Here is a 19,327-nt window from a genome sequence, read left to right on the forward strand (position 1 = left end):
CCCCCCACCGCTCTTTTTTCTGTGCCTTGAAAGCATGATATTTAGTCCGAGTTCCATGCTTTTTCGGCCCTCTTTAGCCGTTACTGTGGCCTGCCGCCGTCGCTTGGGAGGAGCTGGATTAGAATTAGTAGGGCCTGTTGCGGAAGTTGCATTGTCTTCATCAATTGTATCACTCTGGCCGTGAGGTCGTTTGTGAGAAGTTGCTGCTGTATCATCTTGTGGACATAAAAGTTCATTGTCGACTGGCTGATCTGAAAGTTCTTGCTCAAGTTGTTCCCTACTGAGAAGTCTCTTCTGGCGGATGTCTTCTTCGCGTTTGGCGGCCTCATACTGAACCTTTTGCTCCATCGTTGGTCTCTTTAGGGCCTCAAACCATCTCTTAACTGCTTCAAAGCTAGTAGCCATGTAAGAATGTAGTCAAGAAAGGTGTTCGCCTTTGACTTACTTTCCGGAGTCTTCGTCTGCTGGGGCGTTCTCTGCTTCCGCAGCCCAGTCCACCTCGTTTGGGTTAATGGACTCCTCGTGAGTAGTACTCTGAGCATCATTTTGCGGTCTCTGAAGCCTCAGACGTGCTCTTGCAATCGCCCCTTTTGCTTTGGCCTGTTGCTTGCGCTCATTAACTGTCTCGAGCATCTTGTCGTCGATGTTCAGTGTTGTAACATTTGGCCCAGTAGGCGACATATCTGCGGGTGGAAGAAGCGGATTTTCTGATCCAGTGCTTGGGGCGCTGGGATTTGGGGCAGGCGGTTCTCCTGATTCAGTATGAGGAAGGGAAGTATCCGGGACCGGTGATCCCTGTGATGCGGCTGGTTCCTCTGATGTAATAGGTCCCCCTGAAGCAGTAGGATGGATGGGATCTTCAGCTCCTGATGGATCCATTTTCAAGGGTCAAGAAGAGTCTCAAGCGAGAGAAATTAAAGAGGTAGAAGAAAGAACAGAAGTGAATTTCTGAGAAGCCTCCGGAAGTTATGTTGAGCAGAGATGGAAGGTGGAAAGAAGGAAAAGAGGAGCAGGAGGGAGGAAATGTAACAATGAGGAGTAGAAGGGAGCAGTTAAGTAGATGTAATAGCAACTGAGCAGATGAAACGTGATAAAATGTTAAGAACAGGATAAGTGAAGCAAAGACGAGATGTAAAGGCGAGAGGATAAGCAATGAGGGGATGTCTGCAGTAACAGTTGAAAGAAGCAAGAGAGGAGACGAGTGGTAGAGGAAGAGTAACAGAGGGATAAGAGGAGGAGTACTGAAAGAGAAGCTCAGCTGAAAGTGAGTAATGAGAGCGAGATAAGAGAGGTCAGGATGGAAAAAAAAATGAAAAAAAAATGAGAAGTAATTCAATAAGAAGAAGAGCATGCAGTAAAGAAAAAGACTAAATACAGTAAGTAGCAGGAATTGAACACGTCGTAATAAGGTAGTAAGTAACCAAAAGGTTGGTGGGGGGGGGGGGGGGGGGGGAAGACGAGTAAAGCTGTAAGTAGAAGACAGTACTAGTGAGAGAGAAGTAAGAAGACCAATTTGGTAGGAGCAAGTGGGAACCTTACGGAGATGTAGATGTAGAGTAGTACCCAAAAAGCTCCGCAGGACTGAGAATTAGAAGATAACCTAGTTAGGTCGGAGAAGAGAGAAGTAAATATACTAGGTAGTTAATGAGAAAAGGTAAGGATTAAGAAGCAGGTATAAAGTATAAATAGAAAAGAAAAAGGTCAGAGTTAGATACTCGGAGTATAATAATATGAATAGAGTAGTCTAGTAGAAGTAGAGAAGGTATGGTTACTTTATTTTCATTATATTTCTCTCTGTTTAGGTAAAAATAAAAGATCCTTCTTAAGTAAACCTAGTCTTTACCTTTATCCTAGATGGGAGATTCTAAGGACCCTGCTTAAAACCTGCGTTGCCGATGGTATGAAGAAGAAAATCAATGGAAGTAGGTGCAATCCATGATGTACTCCGTATTAGGTAGGTAGGTCGCGAACATTTTGTTAACAACTAAGGGGATAAGTGGATCACCAGATATGGTTGGGCAGTTGTGATAGGCTGCAGGCAGAAGTGCCTCTAACCAAGACGGGGAAGTTTACACTGTTGGCTTGCGAATACCTACAACCTTCCTCAACGACTTTGCAAGGGATCGACACGTTATTCCCCAGAAAAAGCTTTGGAACGAGATTACTGTGCATTATGGACCTCCAGCATGCCAAACTAACACATTCCGAATGGGTGTCGCTGCAAGCATATCTCGACTCCAACGAACCGGTTCTCACAGATGGACATTCCTTGACCATTCCTGGTGTGATAGCAGTTTGCATGTACGCTGAATTGCTCAAGAATAGTAACCGTGGTCTCAGATCAAGCTGACAAAACAATTCAAAAGGTATGGGGCCAAGTCGGCTTTGACAGAAGACGCGAGGATCCTAGATCAAGTGCAAGAAAGCGTCGATTTTCTTGACAAAGAATTGAAACGCGGCCGGACTGTCTATGGCGTCAATACAGGCTTTGGAGGAAGTGCAGACACTCGTACTGCGAGTCTGGAGCGACTCCAGATAGCATTGCAGCAACATCTGAACGTGGGCATCTTACTACCATCTGACAAGGGACTGCTGTCACTCACTACTCCACCGGCGGAAGGTCTCCGAGGGCACGCTTTGCCCGTCCCAATCGTCAAGGCAATGATGCTCATTCGATGCAACTCTCTCATGCGAGGCCATTCAGGGGTTCGGATCAGCATTGTCAAGTCTATCCTGACTCTGCTGGGGAAGAACATGACGCCAGTTGTGCCGCTCCGCGGAAGCATATCAGCCTCCGGAGATCTCTCGTCGCTGTCATACATTGCCGGCATGCTCGAGGGGAATCCGGATGTATACGTGCGCACAGGCGATGACAATCATCCAACCTACTTGCCAGCGGATAAAGCTCTAGAACAGGCTGGACTGCAGCCCATCCGTCTGCACGCGAAGGAAGGCCTTGGGATCATGAACGGAACGGCCGCGAGTTGTGCGGCAGCTTGCATTGCCAGCCATCAGGCTCAGCAGATCGCTGTGCTCTCCCAACTGCTTACTGCGATGGGCACCGAAGCTTTGCTGGGCACGGCTCATAATTATCACCCTTTCATCTCCGCTGCCCGACCTCATCCGGGCCAGACGGAGGCTGCAGCCAACATCAGTGCGTTTCTTTCGGGATCAAAGCTTGCTCCTGACAAGGACCCCCAAACGATTGGCCTTGCTCAGGATCGGTATGCGCTTCGGACAGCACCGCAGTGGATCGGGCCACAGCTCGAGGACCTCTGCCTGGCGCATCGACAAATTCAAGCTGAAATAAACTCCACGACCGATAATCCATTGATTGACGTGGCTAACAACAGCATTCATCACGGCGGTAATTTCCAGGCGGCATGCGTAACATCTGCCATGGAAAAGACGATGACAGCAATGCAAATGCTTGGCAAGCTCTTGTATGCCCAATGTTCAGAGCTAATCAATAACATGCTCAACAAAGGACTTCCTCCGAACCTGTGTGCCGATGACCCTAGCCTTTCCTTTACCTTCAAAGGCTTCGATGTCAACATGGCAGCTTACATGTCGGAGCTCGCGTACCTTGCCCGTCCCGTCAGTTCGCATGTGCAAGTCGCAGAAATGAACAATCAATCAGTAAATTCTTTGGCCCTGGTGGCCGCTCGCTACACACTTGAAGCAATCGAGCTGGTGTCTTTGATGGCTGCGACCTATATCTACGCTCTTTGCCAAGCTCTCGATCTTCGCTGTCTTCACTTAGAATTTGTCAAGGCTGCTGAACCAGCCATCCGAGGAATTGTTCATAAACTCTTCTCACCAATTGTAGAGAAGCAGAACTTGGACTCTCTTGCATCGGAGTCGTGGAAGATCTTGCTCGAGAAATGGACGAGTTTATCACACCTCGATCTCAAAGATCGAGGGGTTGTCGCCGCGAAAGAATCTCTAGGTCCATTCCTTCAGCATGTGATGGTTTATCGCTCTGTCGATGGCATGACCACAACCTCCTCCCTTTATATGATGACCATCATTGAAGAATACCAGAAAATGGCCGGAGCAACTTTGAGCGACGTGTACAACCGCACGCGAGAGAGTTTTTTCAGGCAACAGACGACTTCGTCCTATGTGAGCCCGGCATCGAAGATCCTATACGAGTTCGTCAGGAAAGATTTGAACGTGCCGATGCACCGGGGCCTTGACGACCATCCAACACTTGCGGCGCCAGAACAGCGGCCTCGGAAGATACTGGGGACATATGCCAGCGAGATATATATGGCGGTGAGGAATGGTCAATTACATGGCCGAGTCATGGAAGCTCTGAGGTGCGTTGGATCAGTCATCCAGGAGAACGACAGGAGACTATCCAAGTCGGAGCGGAAGGGATCTCCTGTGGTTACCAGCGAAGAGATCCCACCAGTAGCAGCGTAGGCAGACCCAATCCTGTCTCCAGCCCCCCGCGCTGGAATTGTCTGCAAGGAAGGTATCGTAAGGACGTATTCAGAAGACTTGGGCTTCTGTCTGGAGAGACCACTGTATTCTCTCCTGGTTAACATACCTACATATCAGGTTAACAACTGCGTGTTTCACCTCTAATATAGACCTTAGATTTTATATAATTAGAAAAGATTATAATATTAATTACTAAAGAGTTGTAGCATCTTTTCAGATAGGGTATTTATACCTAATTTACTTGATCTAAAGCTTCTTATTAGTAGGATATAATCGGTTTTAAGCTACCCACCTAAGTCCTTAAGATCTCCTATCTAGGATGAAGATAAAGATTAAGAAGTATCTTTATTTTGTTACCTTAAAGAGAAAAAAATGGAATAAAAAAGAAAGTGATTACTAGACTACTCTGTTTTGCATCACTATATATTATAAATACCTGAACTTCCTTTTTTTTTTTTTGGCACACTATCAATAGCCTTCCTCTATTGTCTCTACAAGTATCCGGGTCTACAAGAAGAAGCTCATTGATTGATTGATACTACACAAACCGGTCAAATTAGCGGTATGATTCCGTTTGCCGTCACTTAAAGATGCCATGTCTGCAAGCGTGTATGTAACTGTATTTAATAAGGCTCTTCGATTCTTCCCGGCTATAGGAATGTATTCCCCTCGGGTGACTCCATCAGATGGTATTATCGAGGTAGAAAGGAGTAATAATTACTGTCAAATATCATTCGGTGTTAACATGGAGCAGTGTTCAATTCAAAATCGACCTAGCTGATCCCAAGACTGAACTATTAACGGGGATTGCTAAGACAACCTGTTTCAATGACGATCAGCTCCGATCCGTGAAAATGGAGCTCTGACTCACTCGAAATGATTTGCAAAGCCTGAAGTCCAGTCAACGACACGAATCAGTGACACTCCTCAGATAAACAATCCATTTCCCGTAGATATGATGTAAATGTATATTTGTGTATGGATATCATACATGCGCTAAATGAAACATGCTCGTATCTACAAGTCTATTATCTTGGTTTTAAATTTAAAATAATACACCGATTAGAATGTAATCCCGCTCAGTGAGGCCTGAATATGGCGATCAATAGGCCCATCACAGCTGCTCCAGCCGCGGCGCTCTGGACCGCAATCGTCGTCAGATCGCGCTGGGTGAGCACCACATTTCGTTCGCTGAGAAGGTTGTGAACTGTTGCCTTCCAGTATTCAAGAGACAGAGCATTGTCGACTGTCAGCTGATCGGGTAGGATTGACTCTGGTGGGAGACTATCTGGAAGCGTGGTAACAGGAACTCCCGTGTCTGGGTCTGATACCAGGCCGACATTCGACTCGACTCCATCCGCTTGCTCGTTCACCATGGGCTCAGTCTCGACCTGTTCTGCTGCAGCCACCGACCCGACCGCGGCATCCGTGCTGGGACAGGTGCTTGCTGCTACACCAGCTGCAATTGCTCTGGTCGCAGCAGCCTCGTTCTCGATCGCTTCTTTGACCTTCTCCTCGAACCCCTTCACTAACCTCCGTCGTCGCCATGGTTCGACCAAGACCTGGAAGATCAGAAACAGGAGCACGTTCACCCCCATCAGGCCCCAAGTGCCCCAGGTACTCATTCGCCGGATCTTGTCCGACCATATCTGTTCTTCATGGTAGCGAGAAAGGATGCTTCGATTGAGCTGCGCCGTAGCCTCCTCCACTTCACGTTCAGCCGCTGTGAGCCTCTCCTGTGCCTCAGCCTCCGCGACTTCGTTGGCATGGTCGGAACGGTAGAGAGATGTAAAGCGCTCGAGATCTGCCGGAGACCATGCGTGTTTCCTCTGAAGAAGCTCATTTACTTCCCGCTGAGAGGCCGAGCGGCGGTTGATAGCAGCCGAGTAGGCCTCCTTGGCCTGACGGACGAGAGAGCGGGCCTCGCGAACTCGTGCCTCTGCATACCAAGCATGGGTCAATCAGAAAAATCCAGCCTCAACAGCAGGAAAAATAGCACGTACCATGAGATTCGATATCCCTCTTGAGCTTTTCAATGGCAGAATACCCAGTCAGGTCATTCAGCTTCTGACCCGCAACAAATATATTCGATTGCAGATTGTCCATCAGATCGGTAAACTTCTTCGACAGCTGTGATCTTCGTCCTTCTGCTTCGGACGGGAGATCTTCATCCCTTCCTCCCAACTTGCTTTGGGGAGCATGTTGGCGTTCCACCTTTTCTTCGTTCACGACCGCTGATGACGCTGCTGTTTGTCCCTCAGGTCGGTTTGCGTCGGCGTTTGTCTCATTCAACAGTTTCTCATCCTTTCCAGATTTCTCTTCCTCTCTGGAAGAGTAGAGATGCGATTGGGCTCGGAATTGACATCGTAGGCAGATCGCAAACTCCCGCGCGGGAACCTTGGTAGGAGAGGAGAGTTTCGTTGGTGCTGACGGAATGAGCGGTGGACGGTGACGGGAGGTTCTCGCCAGGCCGACGCCCGTCCGGAGCGACTGCCTGAACAGCAATGGCACCGGATGCATTGCTGGCCAAACCTCTGGAGGCCACCAGGTCTTTTGTCTGCCGTGGAATTGAAGAGGATGGGGCAGCAGGCGGTCGGAGAGGACCTGGTCACCTGAGAAAGCCGCCAATTGAGGTCTTAGTGCTGCGGAACTCCAGCGGGACCCGTGATTGGACGGATCAACAGGAACACTGTATTGTATAGTAGCTCGATTCAACAGATATGGACTTCCTACTTCTCTTTCCCGAGAAGATGCATTTACTATCATTTAATTCGTTCAGTTTGGTTTGTGTTTGCTGCATTAGAGGCTAGAATTGTAGGGATAGGCACACGTCAAAGACATCTGAATTGCATATCAGTCTCGACAGTTAGACATTGGAATAGCACATTTCCGTCATCAGTATTGATTTTTTTATTCTCTCGATAAACACATGCTGGTATTTATTAACCTGTAAAATTTGGATGACAGAAAGTTCAGGAGAGACGGAGCACATACAGGAAAAATGATCCAAGCGTTGGATTCCTCGATCCAGAGGCATAGAGTAATTACAGAGAAAACGACTCTGGTCATATGAAAAACTGGAAGAGAAGAGGGCTTTTCATTAGAATATCATGGTGCCAGAAAGCGCACCTATGTCAAACATAACTGCATGAAATATTGGGGGAATAGTGAGTCGTCATTCAATCCGAAAGACATTCTCCTTCTCCTTTCTTTGTTTGTACTCAAGAGCATTAATAATGTGCCGTGAACTCTAGTCTTGAGTCTGCACCTTGTAATCACCTCTCACGGCTTCTGCATACGTTGGTGGGGGGCGACTGTCGCTAGGGGCCGCATAGCTGCTATCAGCTTCTGGGTATGGTGCTTGCGGAGCAGGTCGTGTAGCAGATGGCACTTGTGGTGGGACAGTCTGAGGGGTCGAAATTGCACCGTAGTTTCTGTCTCCTGGATGCGGAGCAGGTTGATGAGACACGTAGTAGTAAGTCACCCGACCGCCTTCGACATCTCCGCGATGGGAGCCCGTGAGACCCTCATGTTCTGGATAATCGGGGTCTTGGTCTGGGTATTTCAAGATGATATACCAAGAGTGCAGCAGACCAGGAATGTAGCCGAGACAGCAGAGAGCGAGGTTGATAATCGAATCGGCGGTACAAATGCCACGCTTTATCCACACTTTTGGATTGTCACTGTCAGTATCATAAAAATCCCCAAGTAACAGTATCACCAAATTTGTTTTTTTTTTCCAGCTAGAATTCAGAAGAATGAGAATGTGCGGTTGCGGGCTGGGTACTCACCAGAAATGGGTGGAAAGAAAACAGCGAGGACGGCAAGGAAGACGTCTGCGCCGCACATGATTCAGACAGCGCGATCGACCTCTCAAAGAAATCTAGACGCGTCGGGATGATGTGTTGAGAATATAAATCAGAGACGAATGAAGATGGGAATACCCATCTACGCGGGGATTATGAAAGACTCGGTGATTTGCTGTGGTTCAAGGGAGAGTTGCGATTTGCAGAATATGGGAGCCTGGAGCCTCTCCACAGTTGCAGGCTGGGGCAGGGACTGCATGACATCAGTAAGGCTGAGCTGAGCCTCCTGGTGGCATGACTCTGGCACCCTGCTTCACGTGACTGTCTCCTTTGAGTTGGTGGTTCTCCGTTGCCATTCCTAGGTACAATTAAAGAGAAGCTTTGGAACAAGGTTGACATGCTTGGACGACCATATTGTCATTGACCAGTTATTTTAAGAAGCAGCCCCATCTACTGGATTGATTTGAATTACTCATTTACCGGTATAGATAGAACTGCTGCCCGGCCTTACTCTTGAGCCATTTGAAAAGAGCAACAAGATGTCATAGTTGGAACATACTGTAGTTGGAGACAGATAAGTCGACAAAATGAATTGACCATCTCGTGGGAGGCCACCTGGATATCAATCAGTGGCGCCTGTCAGAGCAGACGCCAAAACGATCTTATGCATGTGGCTAAGAACGAGGAATTGACAGGTATCAAGCCAGTCATAATATCGGCTTTATGATTTCTCGACGCCACGCCAGTACCGAATGAATGGCTGAAGAGCTGTACAGGGAGAGACTGGGGTTGAATCACAATAATATGCAGACAGGATGTTTCGAGTGTTGATTGCCGATACAAGCATTTGTTTGTAATTTCGACCACTTTGTGAGCAAGTTAGAATGTTAGACGCTCTGATGTAGCCAGGAGCTGAGAATGATAAATGAATCCTCATGGTTACGGCGTACTACTCCCCGTGGCCACTGCTCACTACCGACTCCACGAGTTGCCGATTGCAAAGCTCAGATGCTTAGGTAAAAAGACACGTGCACGGTACACCGTCGATCTAGCATGCCATAGTTATTAGCCCCGGGTAAAAGCTACGGAGTACCGTATTAATTATCAGATATCTCCTTGGGCCACAAGGCACGAGCTCATGAACTCCGACTCCACCTTCGGTGCTGTTCGGTGTTCCTGGAACCATCTATCGATTTGTGCCAATTTTGGATGACTGTCGGCTACTCCGTACACCGTATCCGTACCCGGCGTATTAATATCGCAGAGCTACCTAGCTTGCGCACGCGATGCGGGATGCTGAGTGGAGAACACACCCTGGGCTACGGAGTAGTCCGTACCGTCTCGCGCAATAATAAATTTTTGCTCTTATCGAGGGGATATTAATATTAATTCTACGGATAGTTCTATGGAGTATTACTCCGTACTCCCGGGACATGGTTCCTCGTACTATTCACTGCCCTGCGCGCTACATGTACGGAGTACTTGGGGTAGTAACTCATTTCCTCCCACGTAGCTCGGTAGTACGTGTTCGCACTGTAGAGCATCCAGTCCATGTCGTGGGCCTATCCCTACAAGGCTGTCAACAATGATCCACGAGGTCAACACCAATATTACAGGTAAAAAGTCTGTTTCTCAGCCTGGCACGAGTTCCAGACCTTGAGTTGTTTGCGTTTTGCCTGGATGCCAACGCGTTTCATCTGGCTGGGCGTGACACAATTCTGCAAGGATGTTTGCTGGCTTTGTCTCCTACTCGAGTCCCTGGCAGCCGGCGCAGAAGCCACGGAAGTCCGTTTGGACGCGGTCCAGTCGGGGTGATGCATGCTCGGTTGGCTCCATGCTGGGGCCCGTTCGCTGGCCTATTCTAGCCTGTTTCATCTTAGACAGTCGTGTCCCTGATTTCCTCCGCCTGGCTCCCCCTCAGAGCCGGTTAGTGAGGTGCTAGAACTGAAGTTTGAACTTGGGTAGCTAAAGGTTAACCGTACAGCCAGGGAGTAGTTACCTTAGGTAGCCTGCTGACACCTGGTCCTGGAGAGTACTAGAGCGTAGACCCAACCAGCCTCTCTGCTGTTCCCGCGCGCGCCTTCTGTTTCTTTTTCTCTCCTCCTCTTTCCCCCTCGATTCTCTTGGGAGTCGCTCTTTTACTTCTTTGACCGTACATTCCTTTACGGTTCTCATCAGGGTGGTGTTAGACCCCCCAAGTCACTCGTTACCTTTACTTTCTTCAGGCCGTTGTCGGTCTGCGATTCCTTTTTCCCCCTTTTTTTTCTTTTTCCCGTTACCTTTCCTTGCGCGGCGGTCGCCCGTTGAATCTCAAAACCCGATAGCAACCCGATATGAGGAGACTGTGAGGAACTCGTGTGCGTCCAATTTGATTATCAAGTGTTGGAAAATAGATTGGCCGGTCAGAGATCTTCGTTCGGCTGCCATTGGAATTTTGAGACTGTCAATTCGGAGGACCCGCCCACCATGTCCGGCTCCTGCATTTCGCTTGCTGGTTCTACGACCTGCCCTGCTTTTAATGCTTCTTACATATCGACCGATTCCACTCTTGTTTCGCAATTGTATGGTTCTCTTCGAAATGGACGGTGCCGTTCCGACGTGGCTGACGGGTTGACATAGTCCGTTTCTCGCATATGTTGGCAACGTCCAAGAGTTCGACCAGCAACTGAGCAACTGGGTCAAGGGGCCATATGTCAAGGAGAAGTATGTTCAGCTACAGTGGGGTTGATCGATCTTGGCCGGGACTGATCCTCTCTCTTTTTCACCAGGTATCAGGAACTTTTGGGATGTACGAACGTCAATCTCACAAACACCAGCGACTACTATGCTCGATATACGACCAGCGTGATTTGCAATGGGATTGTGCAGAACTCCAAAGGTCCATGTGGTCTCTCGAATGCGCAGTCAATGCCTCTCTGCGCTGATACTTGCGTTCGTACCCCGACTCCCTCTGACAAAAAACGACCTTTTTTTACTGATTTATCATAGGCTCTCGCTGCGACAAGTGAGGAGGAGATAGCGGTGAACTCGAAACTCTGTGGCACGCCCCAGCCCAACTTCATGAGCCAGATTCGCGCCGATTTCACCAACTGTGCGTTGCCTGCAGATTCGCTGTCGGGATCATGCATTTCTGGGGAACAAAATGAGCCAGACGAGTGTGGTTATGGCACGAATCTCTTGGGTCTCTGCAGTTATTGCGCAGCTAGTTCACCCAATGCAACTGATTCGTGCTGTATAAATTCAAATGCCGCGGGTCGTTGCACAAATGTTCATCTTCCGTCGCCCACAACTTTGCCGCCTTTGTTTCCCTCGTCTACATCTACTTCCCTTCCATCAGCGACTTCTAACTCCACCAATTCGAGCCACGGTCTTTCTGGAGGTCAAATTGCCGGCATTGCAATAGGTTCGGTGGCTGGGTTCGCGTTGTTGGTGGGCTTGCTGGCCCTCCTTCTAATCTGTCTACGCAGACGCCAGGCGCAGGGAAACAACATCCTCAATCAGCCGACTCCGCACCGGAAAGGCGTGCCGCAAATGCAGTATGCGCCTGCAGTTGCTAGTCAGAAGAGTTACGAGCCGGTTCCAGGAGGACGAGTGGCCCGAATGTCAGCTTTGCAGGCTGAATCGGAAGGCTCTCCTCGCACTCACACCGGTACCGCCAGAGTTGGTGGTGCCAAGTACAGTGATACCGACTCTGAGCGACTGGGGGCGAGTCCCGGAGCTTTCTCCCGGCGCGGTCCTCCAGTCACTTCAAGGCGTCACGGTTCGCTTTCCAGCACCTCCGTATTGGCGATGGAGGGCGAGAATTCTCCCCGTTCCGGCACGGGTGGGCAGGTCTCATCTCCCGAGGGCGTTGCCAGCGGGCAATCGGAACAGCTTCCTTACTTCCGCGACTACTACTCGCAGGACGATATTCATCCAGGTGACGCAGTTTCGGTGCTGTGGGCTTATCAGCCTCGGGCGGCGGACGAGTTCGAACTAGAAAGAGGAGATATGTTGAAGGTGGTTGGTATCTGGGACGACGGCTGGGCAACGGGTGTTCGTCTCAGCGACAGGGCAGAGGATTTTGATGCGAAGCACAATCCCCACCGGGACAGTGGTGTCTCCAACGGATCAGAGAGACAGGACTCATCTCCTCCACCTCGAGGGGAGATCAAGGCGTTTCCGGTCAGTACATCCTTTGCCTTATTACCTTACAATCAGCTAACAAATCATGCAGCTTGTTTGTGTGTGTCTCCCGCAACATTGGAGAAAAATTATTGAAGGAGATGTGGCAGCTGAGGCTGGTTCTCCCCCAGCCTAATACAAATGCCTTCTGATCCGAAGAACACGTTTCATGCGGCATCATGTCTTGACGATAGCTTTTCTTTTCCTCTTCTCTTTACGGCGTTTCGCGAGGTCTTCTTTTGTCCTCTTTTTGTCCGACAGACACGCCAAAAATCCCAATCCTGGGGCCTCTGCCAAATAGCTGTTCGACCCTCTTCGCAGTATCGTATTGCCCTCCTTGCCTTGTTTATAAGATGCGCTGGTTTCGAACATCGACTTGCAGAGGCTTTTGAGCTGGCGATTGACGTCCGTAGACGACCTGTAAGGCGATTTCTGGGTGGCTCAGCGAGATCGTTTTTCTTCTTAAACTTTTTTTTTTGCCATTTTTTTTATACCCCCAATTATGGCGATAACTTTGCCCTTGGTCTTTCTTATCTTCTTCTTCAACCACGCAAGCGCGTTGTTTTCTTTGATTCCATCCTGGTTGAGTGGATTCTAATTCTCTAATTTACAACTACTCTTCTGATGCCTTGAGGCGGTGGTCTCTGTGCAGACCTTTTTTGCGTCTGGTGACTTCTATTGGTTTGCCATTCAAGGATCGTTATTTTGGGGCAGAGCAAGACTGCTGGAGGGATTTGCGCAGAACGATCAGGGCTCAAGGCAACGGGAATGGAGGTGTTGAGGACATTCCCTTTAGATATCTTTGTATGTATGTATGGCGAATGTAGATATTTGTACTTCGATTGCATTATTGGCTAGCTGAATGTAGACTGTATGATTTCGGCATTCTTTCTACTAGTACGGAGTTCCAACGTGGTTGAACTTGGGACGCTGTTGGCCCACCCCACGTACCCACATCGCTATCAGCGTAGCTTATCTCTCGTTCTTGAATCTTTTATCGATATTGGCTATCTTCTCCTCCTATCTCTAGGTTATTTTCATATAGAACATTTACGAATTCAGAACTCAGATAGAGCTCATGCAGAGCTGGGCTCTTCGAGAAACTCAAAAGAAAAAAGATAGGAAAAGGGAGAAATTCCAATCTTGATAGTTCAAATCAATCCATCTCACTATCTCACTGCCACTATCTTTTCGTTGATTCAATTGATAATGGCTACGCTAGAGTCATCCTCCAAGCCCTTCCCCGTGCCCAACAGCACCCTCTCCTTCTGGAGAACGCAGCCCCATGATCTCGACAGTCACCGTTCCACGGAGGAGCTCCCCGCAGAATGCGACATTGTGATCATCGGAGCTGGGTATGCTGGTGCCTGCGTCGCCTATCATCTCCTGGATGAGAACCCCTCGCCGCCATCGATCCTGATTCTTGAAGCTAGAGAGGCGTGTTCGGGGGCGACGGGGCGAAATGGCGAGTTGAACCCATACCTACTTACCTACTTCCATGCGGATATGTGGAGTGGGATGAAATAATCTAAATTTGCTTTTTCGTTTCCAGTCTCCTGTGGCTTACTGTCAAGTTTTTACGCTCCTCATGATACCTTGAACAACTATCCGAAGAGAGAAAGAGAACTAATTGACCAGGTTGAATAATGCAGGCGGACACTTGAAACCAAGCCCATACCAAGTCATCATCAACAATGCTCCCAAATACGGCCGCGAAGCAGCGGTGGAGTTGGCGAAATTTGAAACGGCCCATATCCCTGCGATGAAGCAGCTCGTGGAGAAAGAGGGCATCGATTGCGATTTCCATATTACGCGCGCGGTGGATGTTCTGCTGGACGATGGTTACTGCGACGAGGTCAAACAGGGTTATGATGACCTGGTGAAGGTTGGTGTTGATACTGTGCTGGATGTGGAGTATATACCGGGGTCGAAGGCGGAGAGGGTAAGTATTTCATCTCATCTCATCTCTTCTCTTCTCAAAGAAGATGATTTAAAGGACCGCTAACTAAACTCGTATCGTCGACAGATATCTGGAGTGAAAAACGCCAAAGGCTGTCTCAGTTTCACGGCGTGTCATATCTGGCCGTACAAGCTCGTGCTTCATCTCCTGAAAATCGCAGTCTCCCGGGGCGTCAATCTGCAGATGCACACACCCGTCTCCGAGGTATCAGCAGCACCAGATCCCTCGACAGGACGCTGGACGGTCGTCACCCAGTCTCGAGGCTCGATCCGGGCAAAGAAAGTGGTATACGCGACAAACGCTTACACCGCAGCCCTTGCACCACAGTACGCGGGCAAGATCGTCCCCGTCCGCGGCATCTGCAGCAGGATCGTCACTCCTGAGGATAACAAGCCAGCGCCACATCTCCCCAATACTTACAGCTTGCGGTGGAGTGCGGCGCAGTACGACTATCTGATTCCTCGGCCTGACGGCAGCATTATCGTTGGAGGAGCGAGAAGAGACTATCTCTCCTATCCGAAGAATTGGTATAATAATGTCGATGATTCAAAGCTGATAGAGTCGGCGAAGCACTATTTTGACGGCTACATGCAGCGGCATTTCCGGGGCTGGGAGAATAGCGGCGCATATACGGATCGAGTGTGGACTGGAGGTTGGTGATAATCTACTTATCTACTCTCCTTTTGACGTCGAGTTTCATGAGATAGATGGTCGATAGGGATGCTGACAGCTATCCTAGTGATGGGCTATTCCAGCGATTACCTCCCACACGTCGGCCACATTCCCAGTAAACCAGGCCAGCTGATCATCGCCGGTTTCTCGGGCCATGGGATGCCCCAGATCCTGCTTTCCGCCAAGGGCATCGCGAAGATGATCCGCGATGACATCCCCTTCGAGGAGACGGGGATTCCGCGATTGTATCGGACGACAAAGGAGAGACTGGATAGTACGGAGGAGATGATCCTCGCGACGGCTGGGATTAGCAAGAAGGCACATTTGTAGGAAGGTATGGTCAATTCTGCAGTTCCACTATTTTTGATGAGACAAGACAAGCCTTATGTATAGGTCTCTCTTCGCTTGACTGGTTTGATTTGAACTTTGAAGAGAAAATATGGGCCTATTCATGCCTGTGACTCCTGGCCCCCAGGGCCTTACCTATTATTATATATAGGTAGTTTTAATTATCTACTTTCAAGGTACCTAGGCTCCCTACTTATAGTTCTTACTATTATCCCTCAATAATGTTTGTCTCCCTTATATACTAAGACATATCCCTTACTAATAGCCTAATATATCTAGATATATCTCTTACTGGTAGGGACTAGGTAGATTTCATGAATCTGATAGTGTGCTTATATCTGTTGTTTTTATAGCCATGTGATAGATAGTGTGCAAAAAGGAAGTTAAGGTCAGTATAATTTCCAGAGATCCAGTTATGGATGGGAAGGACCATCCGTATCCAGCTCCTTGAAGAAAAGCGTTGAATATGTGTACTCGCCTGTAAAGAGCCACTAGGAAATGTCAATTCATGATCAATTTGATAAGGGTTGTTGAAGTCAATGGAAATCCTAACTTTATGCTCTCCGCAATGCAACGGCCCCCACCAAGCCGATGTCATCCCATGCGCTCGGTGCCCGCCGACTACAATAATTTCGCACTCCGCCCTCCATTTGTACAGTACAGTACGTACCTATCGACAGGCTTTCTTCCTAATTGAACTGCAGCTGCTACCTCTTTTTCTTTTTCTTTTCCGCTCCTTGAATTGGTAGTCCTTGCCGCAGCTGCTGACTTTCCTTTTTACGCAAATTCGACAGTGCGGGGTTCATGCCCGCCGTTCGTCCTACGATCCTACCTTCGTGGTTGTCGCTGAATTGGAGTGGTTTCGTGCTTTGCAGAAGGTCAATTCGCTGGATCACCATGACGGCAGAGAAGGTAAGTTGCAATTTCATTTAATTTCCTGTGGGAATGGGACAGCGAAACTAATACGGCGCAGCAAGGTCAAAATAACTCCAACTCCAACCATCCTAAGAGGCTGGTCTGTATGTTATCTTCCGTTCACTGGCAGAAATCGGTATATATAGCTGATGTCCATTGCAGTCGCTCCAGGCGACATCCAACCACCCAATGCCGAGGCTGCGAAGACAGCGACCTCTCATGTTACAGAGGAGATATCTCGCTCCGACACATCTACGCCCACCTCGGCCACCCAGCAGGAACTTCTGTCTCATCCAGCGCGCGCGCACCAGTTCGTGATTAACCCGCCGCTCACGATCTCCCAACTACACCCGACCAACCCTCTCCATCAGTTCCACGCCTGGTTCAGAGATTCCCGTCTTCCTCCCTCCTCGGCGCCGGAGACATGCATCCTGGCCACGGCATCTCTCCCGTCTGGCCGTGTGAGTGCTCGCGTGGTATATCTCAAAGAGCTGGACGAGAGGGGTTGGGTCATCTACAGCAATTGGGGCAGCCGGGAGGGAAAAGGCGGACAGGTGTTTGGGAAAGGAGCCAATGATGTTGACCCCGCGGTGGATGTTCCTGGTGCCGTACTTGGACCGGATGAAATCAATGCAGAGGGCAACAAATGGGCTGCGCTGACCTTTTTCTGGCCCACCGTTGAGCGCCAAGTGAGGATCGAGGGCCTGATCGAGCCGCTCACCAGGGAAGAGAGCGAGATGTACTGGCGCACGAGAGAACGCGGCAGTCAAATCGGCGCGTGGGCGAGCTGGCAGAGCAAAGTGCTATGGTCGGCCGAGCCAGGGACACTACCTTCACGAAGACGGAAGAGCGACGTAGCAGCGGCAGCAGTAACAGCAGCGACAATCGACGCATCCCGCACCGACATCGACGACGGCCGCGCCGTGCTAGAGCAGCGCGTCAAAGACATGGAAGCGCGCTTCGCCGATATAGAGGAGATTCCTCTGCCACCTTTCTGGGGCGGTGTTCGCATTGTCCCTGAATCGGTCGAGTTCTGGCAAGGCCGAAAGAGCCGACTGCATGATCGATTCCGATACGTGCGGGTCGGCACGGAGGAGCAGGGGGGTGAAGAATCTTTCAAGTGGCGGATAGAGCGGTTGTCTCCGTAGAAAGAATAGCATGAGGTTGTTGTTAAGACTTGCACTGTACTGTACATACATAAGAAGATAGGCGGGAGTTGGAAGGCGTCTGGTCTGGGCAGTCATTCTGTGGAATCGAATCTCCGTCTCAACACGTTTTTACATTCATTGGAAGTAGTTAACTTAGCGTATATAGTAGAAAGCATAGAAGAATGTTCTTTTTGAAAAAAAAAAGCCTTTCGTCCCAATTCTTATCGTCTGAATAGGAACAGTACACTATATGTGAGGTCCACTGTCATTCGTCGTAGCATTAGGCAAGTTAATATCTATAATTAAGCTTGTGGATCCAGTTAGTTAAACTGACTGCACGCCGCGCGCGCACCTCTGCTAACCCGCGTTGGGATCCCCAATTACTCCGCAGCTGTCAACTTGAACCTCTTCAATTGATCCAATTCAAGTCGCTCAATTCACTTCAATTCCATTCAGCTCAGACACACCATCCAGCATCGAGTCCGAATTTGAGAATAGAAAGGAAAGGAAAGGAAAAGGAGTGGAAGTCGTTCGATAGCGGTCCTCCTCTTACTCCAATCTACCTACCTAATAATAATAACTCTGAACCTCATCTCATCTACTTTATCCTATCCCTCCGAGCCAGCCCATCAGGGTTCATTAGCATCCATCAGTGTTCATCCATCCATCTACAATGACGGCGAAGGCCAGTTCTACCACTACCACTACCAATACGACAACCACCACCTTCACAGCAACACGATGGATCACCCTAGCCATCGCAAGCGGGACATTCGCGGCGATGAACGGATTGTTTGCGAAGTTGTAAGCATCCCTGCTTCCTCTGTTACCACTCACCGCACGCACGGAGAGGGAGAGGGGAAGAGGGACTTGAAGACTGATTTATTTGTTCTTGATTTCATACAGAACAACGGCCGGATCGACTGCCTCCGTAGCGCACAGGATCGCCCAGTTCTTGCATCTCCCTGATGATGGGCTTGTGGAGGTTGTTGTGCGGGGGGTACGTATATAGTCATTTCATTCCATTCCCTTTTCATAGTTTATTCTCATTTCATTGTTGTTGTTGGAAAGCTCAAGCTGATAATGATAATGATAATCGATAGATCTGCTTCGCCCTCAACCTCCTCAGCAACGTCATCATGTGGGCCCTCTTCACCCGCGCCCTGACCGCCGCACCCTCGACGACCAAAGTCTCGATCACCAATACCTCGGCGAACTTCCTTGTCACGGCCATCCTGGGCATGATCGTCTTTGGCGAGCGCGTGCGCGGGTTGTGGTGGGTGGGCGCGGCGATGATGGCGGCGGGGTGTATTCTTGTTGGGATGAGGGAGAAGATGGACGACAGTAGCGACAACAGGAGCAATAACAGCAGCGGGAACGGCAGTGGTAATAAGAAGAATAAGAATAGTGACGTCCAGGGAAGGACGAGAAATGCCAATAATGAGGGTGTATATCATGATGAGAATGAGGAAGAGGAAGATGGGGATGCAGCGGAAGACGACGCCTTGCTAGCTGGAGGACAGCAAAATCCAGCGAAGAGCGGTTCAAAATGATAGAAATAATGACTGCAACTGTCGTGATAATATATATGGATATGATGTTCTGACAGATAGAATCAAGGTAATACTTCGTATATTCGTACATTCGTGATAATGTTCGCTCGTATTATGACTTAGCTCAGAATCAGGATATAATATACCAGCTGTGAAGCAAATACTTTTTTTTTTACTGTCAACAGACACATCTGGACATTCGAGTAACTAAGTTGCCGTGTCCATTACGCCCGACAATCAGCAACCTCAGGAGTTACGTCAATTCGTTCATCATAACATACAGCATACAGCATACCCAGGTACTTCGTCATC

The 19,327-nt window shown here is 49.1% G+C and overlaps 9 protein-coding genes across 9 annotated transcripts; 6 read left to right on the forward strand and 3 right to left on the reverse strand.

Moving 5' to 3' along the window:
- Nucleotides 1–73: 73 nt before the first annotated feature.
- Nucleotides 74–879, reverse strand: VTN77DRAFT_9048 (uncharacterized protein; the record flags this gene model as incomplete). Its single annotated transcript, XM_069425613.1, has 3 exons — nt 74–102; nt 174–394; nt 446–879. 3 exons carry the CDS (start codon nt 877–879, stop codon nt 74–76), a joined length of 684 nt encoding a protein of 227 aa, XP_069274185.1.
- A 1,294-nt stretch (nt 880–2,173) lies between these two features.
- Nucleotides 2,174–4,428, forward strand: VTN77DRAFT_9049 (uncharacterized protein; the record flags this gene model as incomplete). The annotated part of the gene is made up of 2 exons (XM_069425614.1): nt 2,174–2,301; nt 2,367–4,428. 2 exons carry the CDS (start codon nt 2,174–2,176, stop codon nt 4,426–4,428), a joined length of 2,190 nt encoding a protein of 729 aa, XP_069274186.1.
- Nucleotides 4,429–5,528: 1,100 nt separating this feature from the next.
- On the reverse strand, nt 5,529–6,969 carry VTN77DRAFT_9050 (uncharacterized protein; the record flags this gene model as incomplete). The annotated part of the gene is made up of 2 exons (XM_069425616.1): nt 5,529–6,388; nt 6,453–6,969. 2 exons carry the CDS (start codon nt 6,967–6,969, stop codon nt 5,529–5,531), a joined length of 1,377 nt encoding a protein of 458 aa, XP_069274187.1.
- A 730-nt stretch (nt 6,970–7,699) lies between these two features.
- VTN77DRAFT_9051 (uncharacterized protein) lies at nt 7,700–8,298 on the reverse strand (the record flags this gene model as incomplete). The annotated part of the gene is made up of 2 exons (XM_069425617.1): nt 7,700–8,118; nt 8,241–8,298. The coding sequence occupies 2 exons, from the start codon at nt 8,296–8,298 to the stop codon at nt 7,700–7,702; spliced, it is 477 nt and encodes a 158-aa protein (XP_069274188.1).
- Nucleotides 8,299–9,981: 1,683 nt separating this feature from the next.
- On the forward strand, nt 9,982–10,294 carry VTN77DRAFT_9052 (uncharacterized protein; the record flags this gene model as incomplete). Its single annotated transcript, XM_069425618.1, has 2 exons — nt 9,982–10,181; nt 10,240–10,294. 2 exons carry the CDS (start codon nt 9,982–9,984, stop codon nt 10,292–10,294), a joined length of 255 nt encoding a protein of 84 aa, XP_069274189.1.
- Nucleotides 10,295–10,721: 427 nt separating this feature from the next.
- VTN77DRAFT_9053 (uncharacterized protein) lies at nt 10,722–12,555 on the forward strand (the record flags this gene model as incomplete). Its single annotated transcript, XM_069425619.1, has 5 exons — nt 10,722–10,816; nt 10,875–10,958; nt 11,024–11,186; nt 11,244–12,419; nt 12,472–12,555. 5 exons carry the CDS (start codon nt 10,722–10,724, stop codon nt 12,553–12,555), a joined length of 1,602 nt encoding a protein of 533 aa, XP_069274190.1.
- A 1,073-nt stretch (nt 12,556–13,628) lies between these two features.
- On the forward strand, nt 13,629–15,381 carry VTN77DRAFT_9054 (uncharacterized protein; the record flags this gene model as incomplete). Its single annotated transcript, XM_069425620.1, has 4 exons — nt 13,629–13,884; nt 14,072–14,361; nt 14,446–15,031; nt 15,119–15,381. 4 exons carry the CDS (start codon nt 13,629–13,631, stop codon nt 15,379–15,381), a joined length of 1,395 nt encoding a protein of 464 aa, XP_069274191.1.
- An 822-nt stretch (nt 15,382–16,203) lies between these two features.
- Nucleotides 16,204–17,462, forward strand: VTN77DRAFT_9055 (uncharacterized protein; the record flags this gene model as incomplete). The annotated part of the gene is made up of 3 exons (XM_069425621.1): nt 16,204–16,311; nt 16,373–16,418; nt 16,477–17,462. The coding sequence occupies 3 exons, from the start codon at nt 16,204–16,206 to the stop codon at nt 17,460–17,462; spliced, it is 1,140 nt and encodes a 379-aa protein (XP_069274192.1).
- Nucleotides 17,463–18,135: 673 nt separating this feature from the next.
- VTN77DRAFT_9056 (uncharacterized protein) lies at nt 18,136–19,015 on the forward strand (the record flags this gene model as incomplete). The annotated part of the gene is made up of 3 exons (XM_069425622.1): nt 18,136–18,266; nt 18,369–18,462; nt 18,566–19,015. The coding sequence occupies 3 exons, from the start codon at nt 18,136–18,138 to the stop codon at nt 19,013–19,015; spliced, it is 675 nt and encodes a 224-aa protein (XP_069274193.1).
- Between the last annotated feature and the right edge of the window lie 312 nt (nt 19,016–19,327).

This window comes from Rasamsonia byssochlamydoides (assembly GCF_041956645.1).
Source record: "Rasamsonia byssochlamydoides strain NRRL 3658 unplaced genomic scaffold VTN77scaffold_81, whole genome shotgun sequence".
NCBI classification, from domain to species: Eukaryota; Fungi; Ascomycota; class Eurotiomycetes; order Eurotiales; family Trichocomaceae; genus Rasamsonia; species Rasamsonia byssochlamydoides.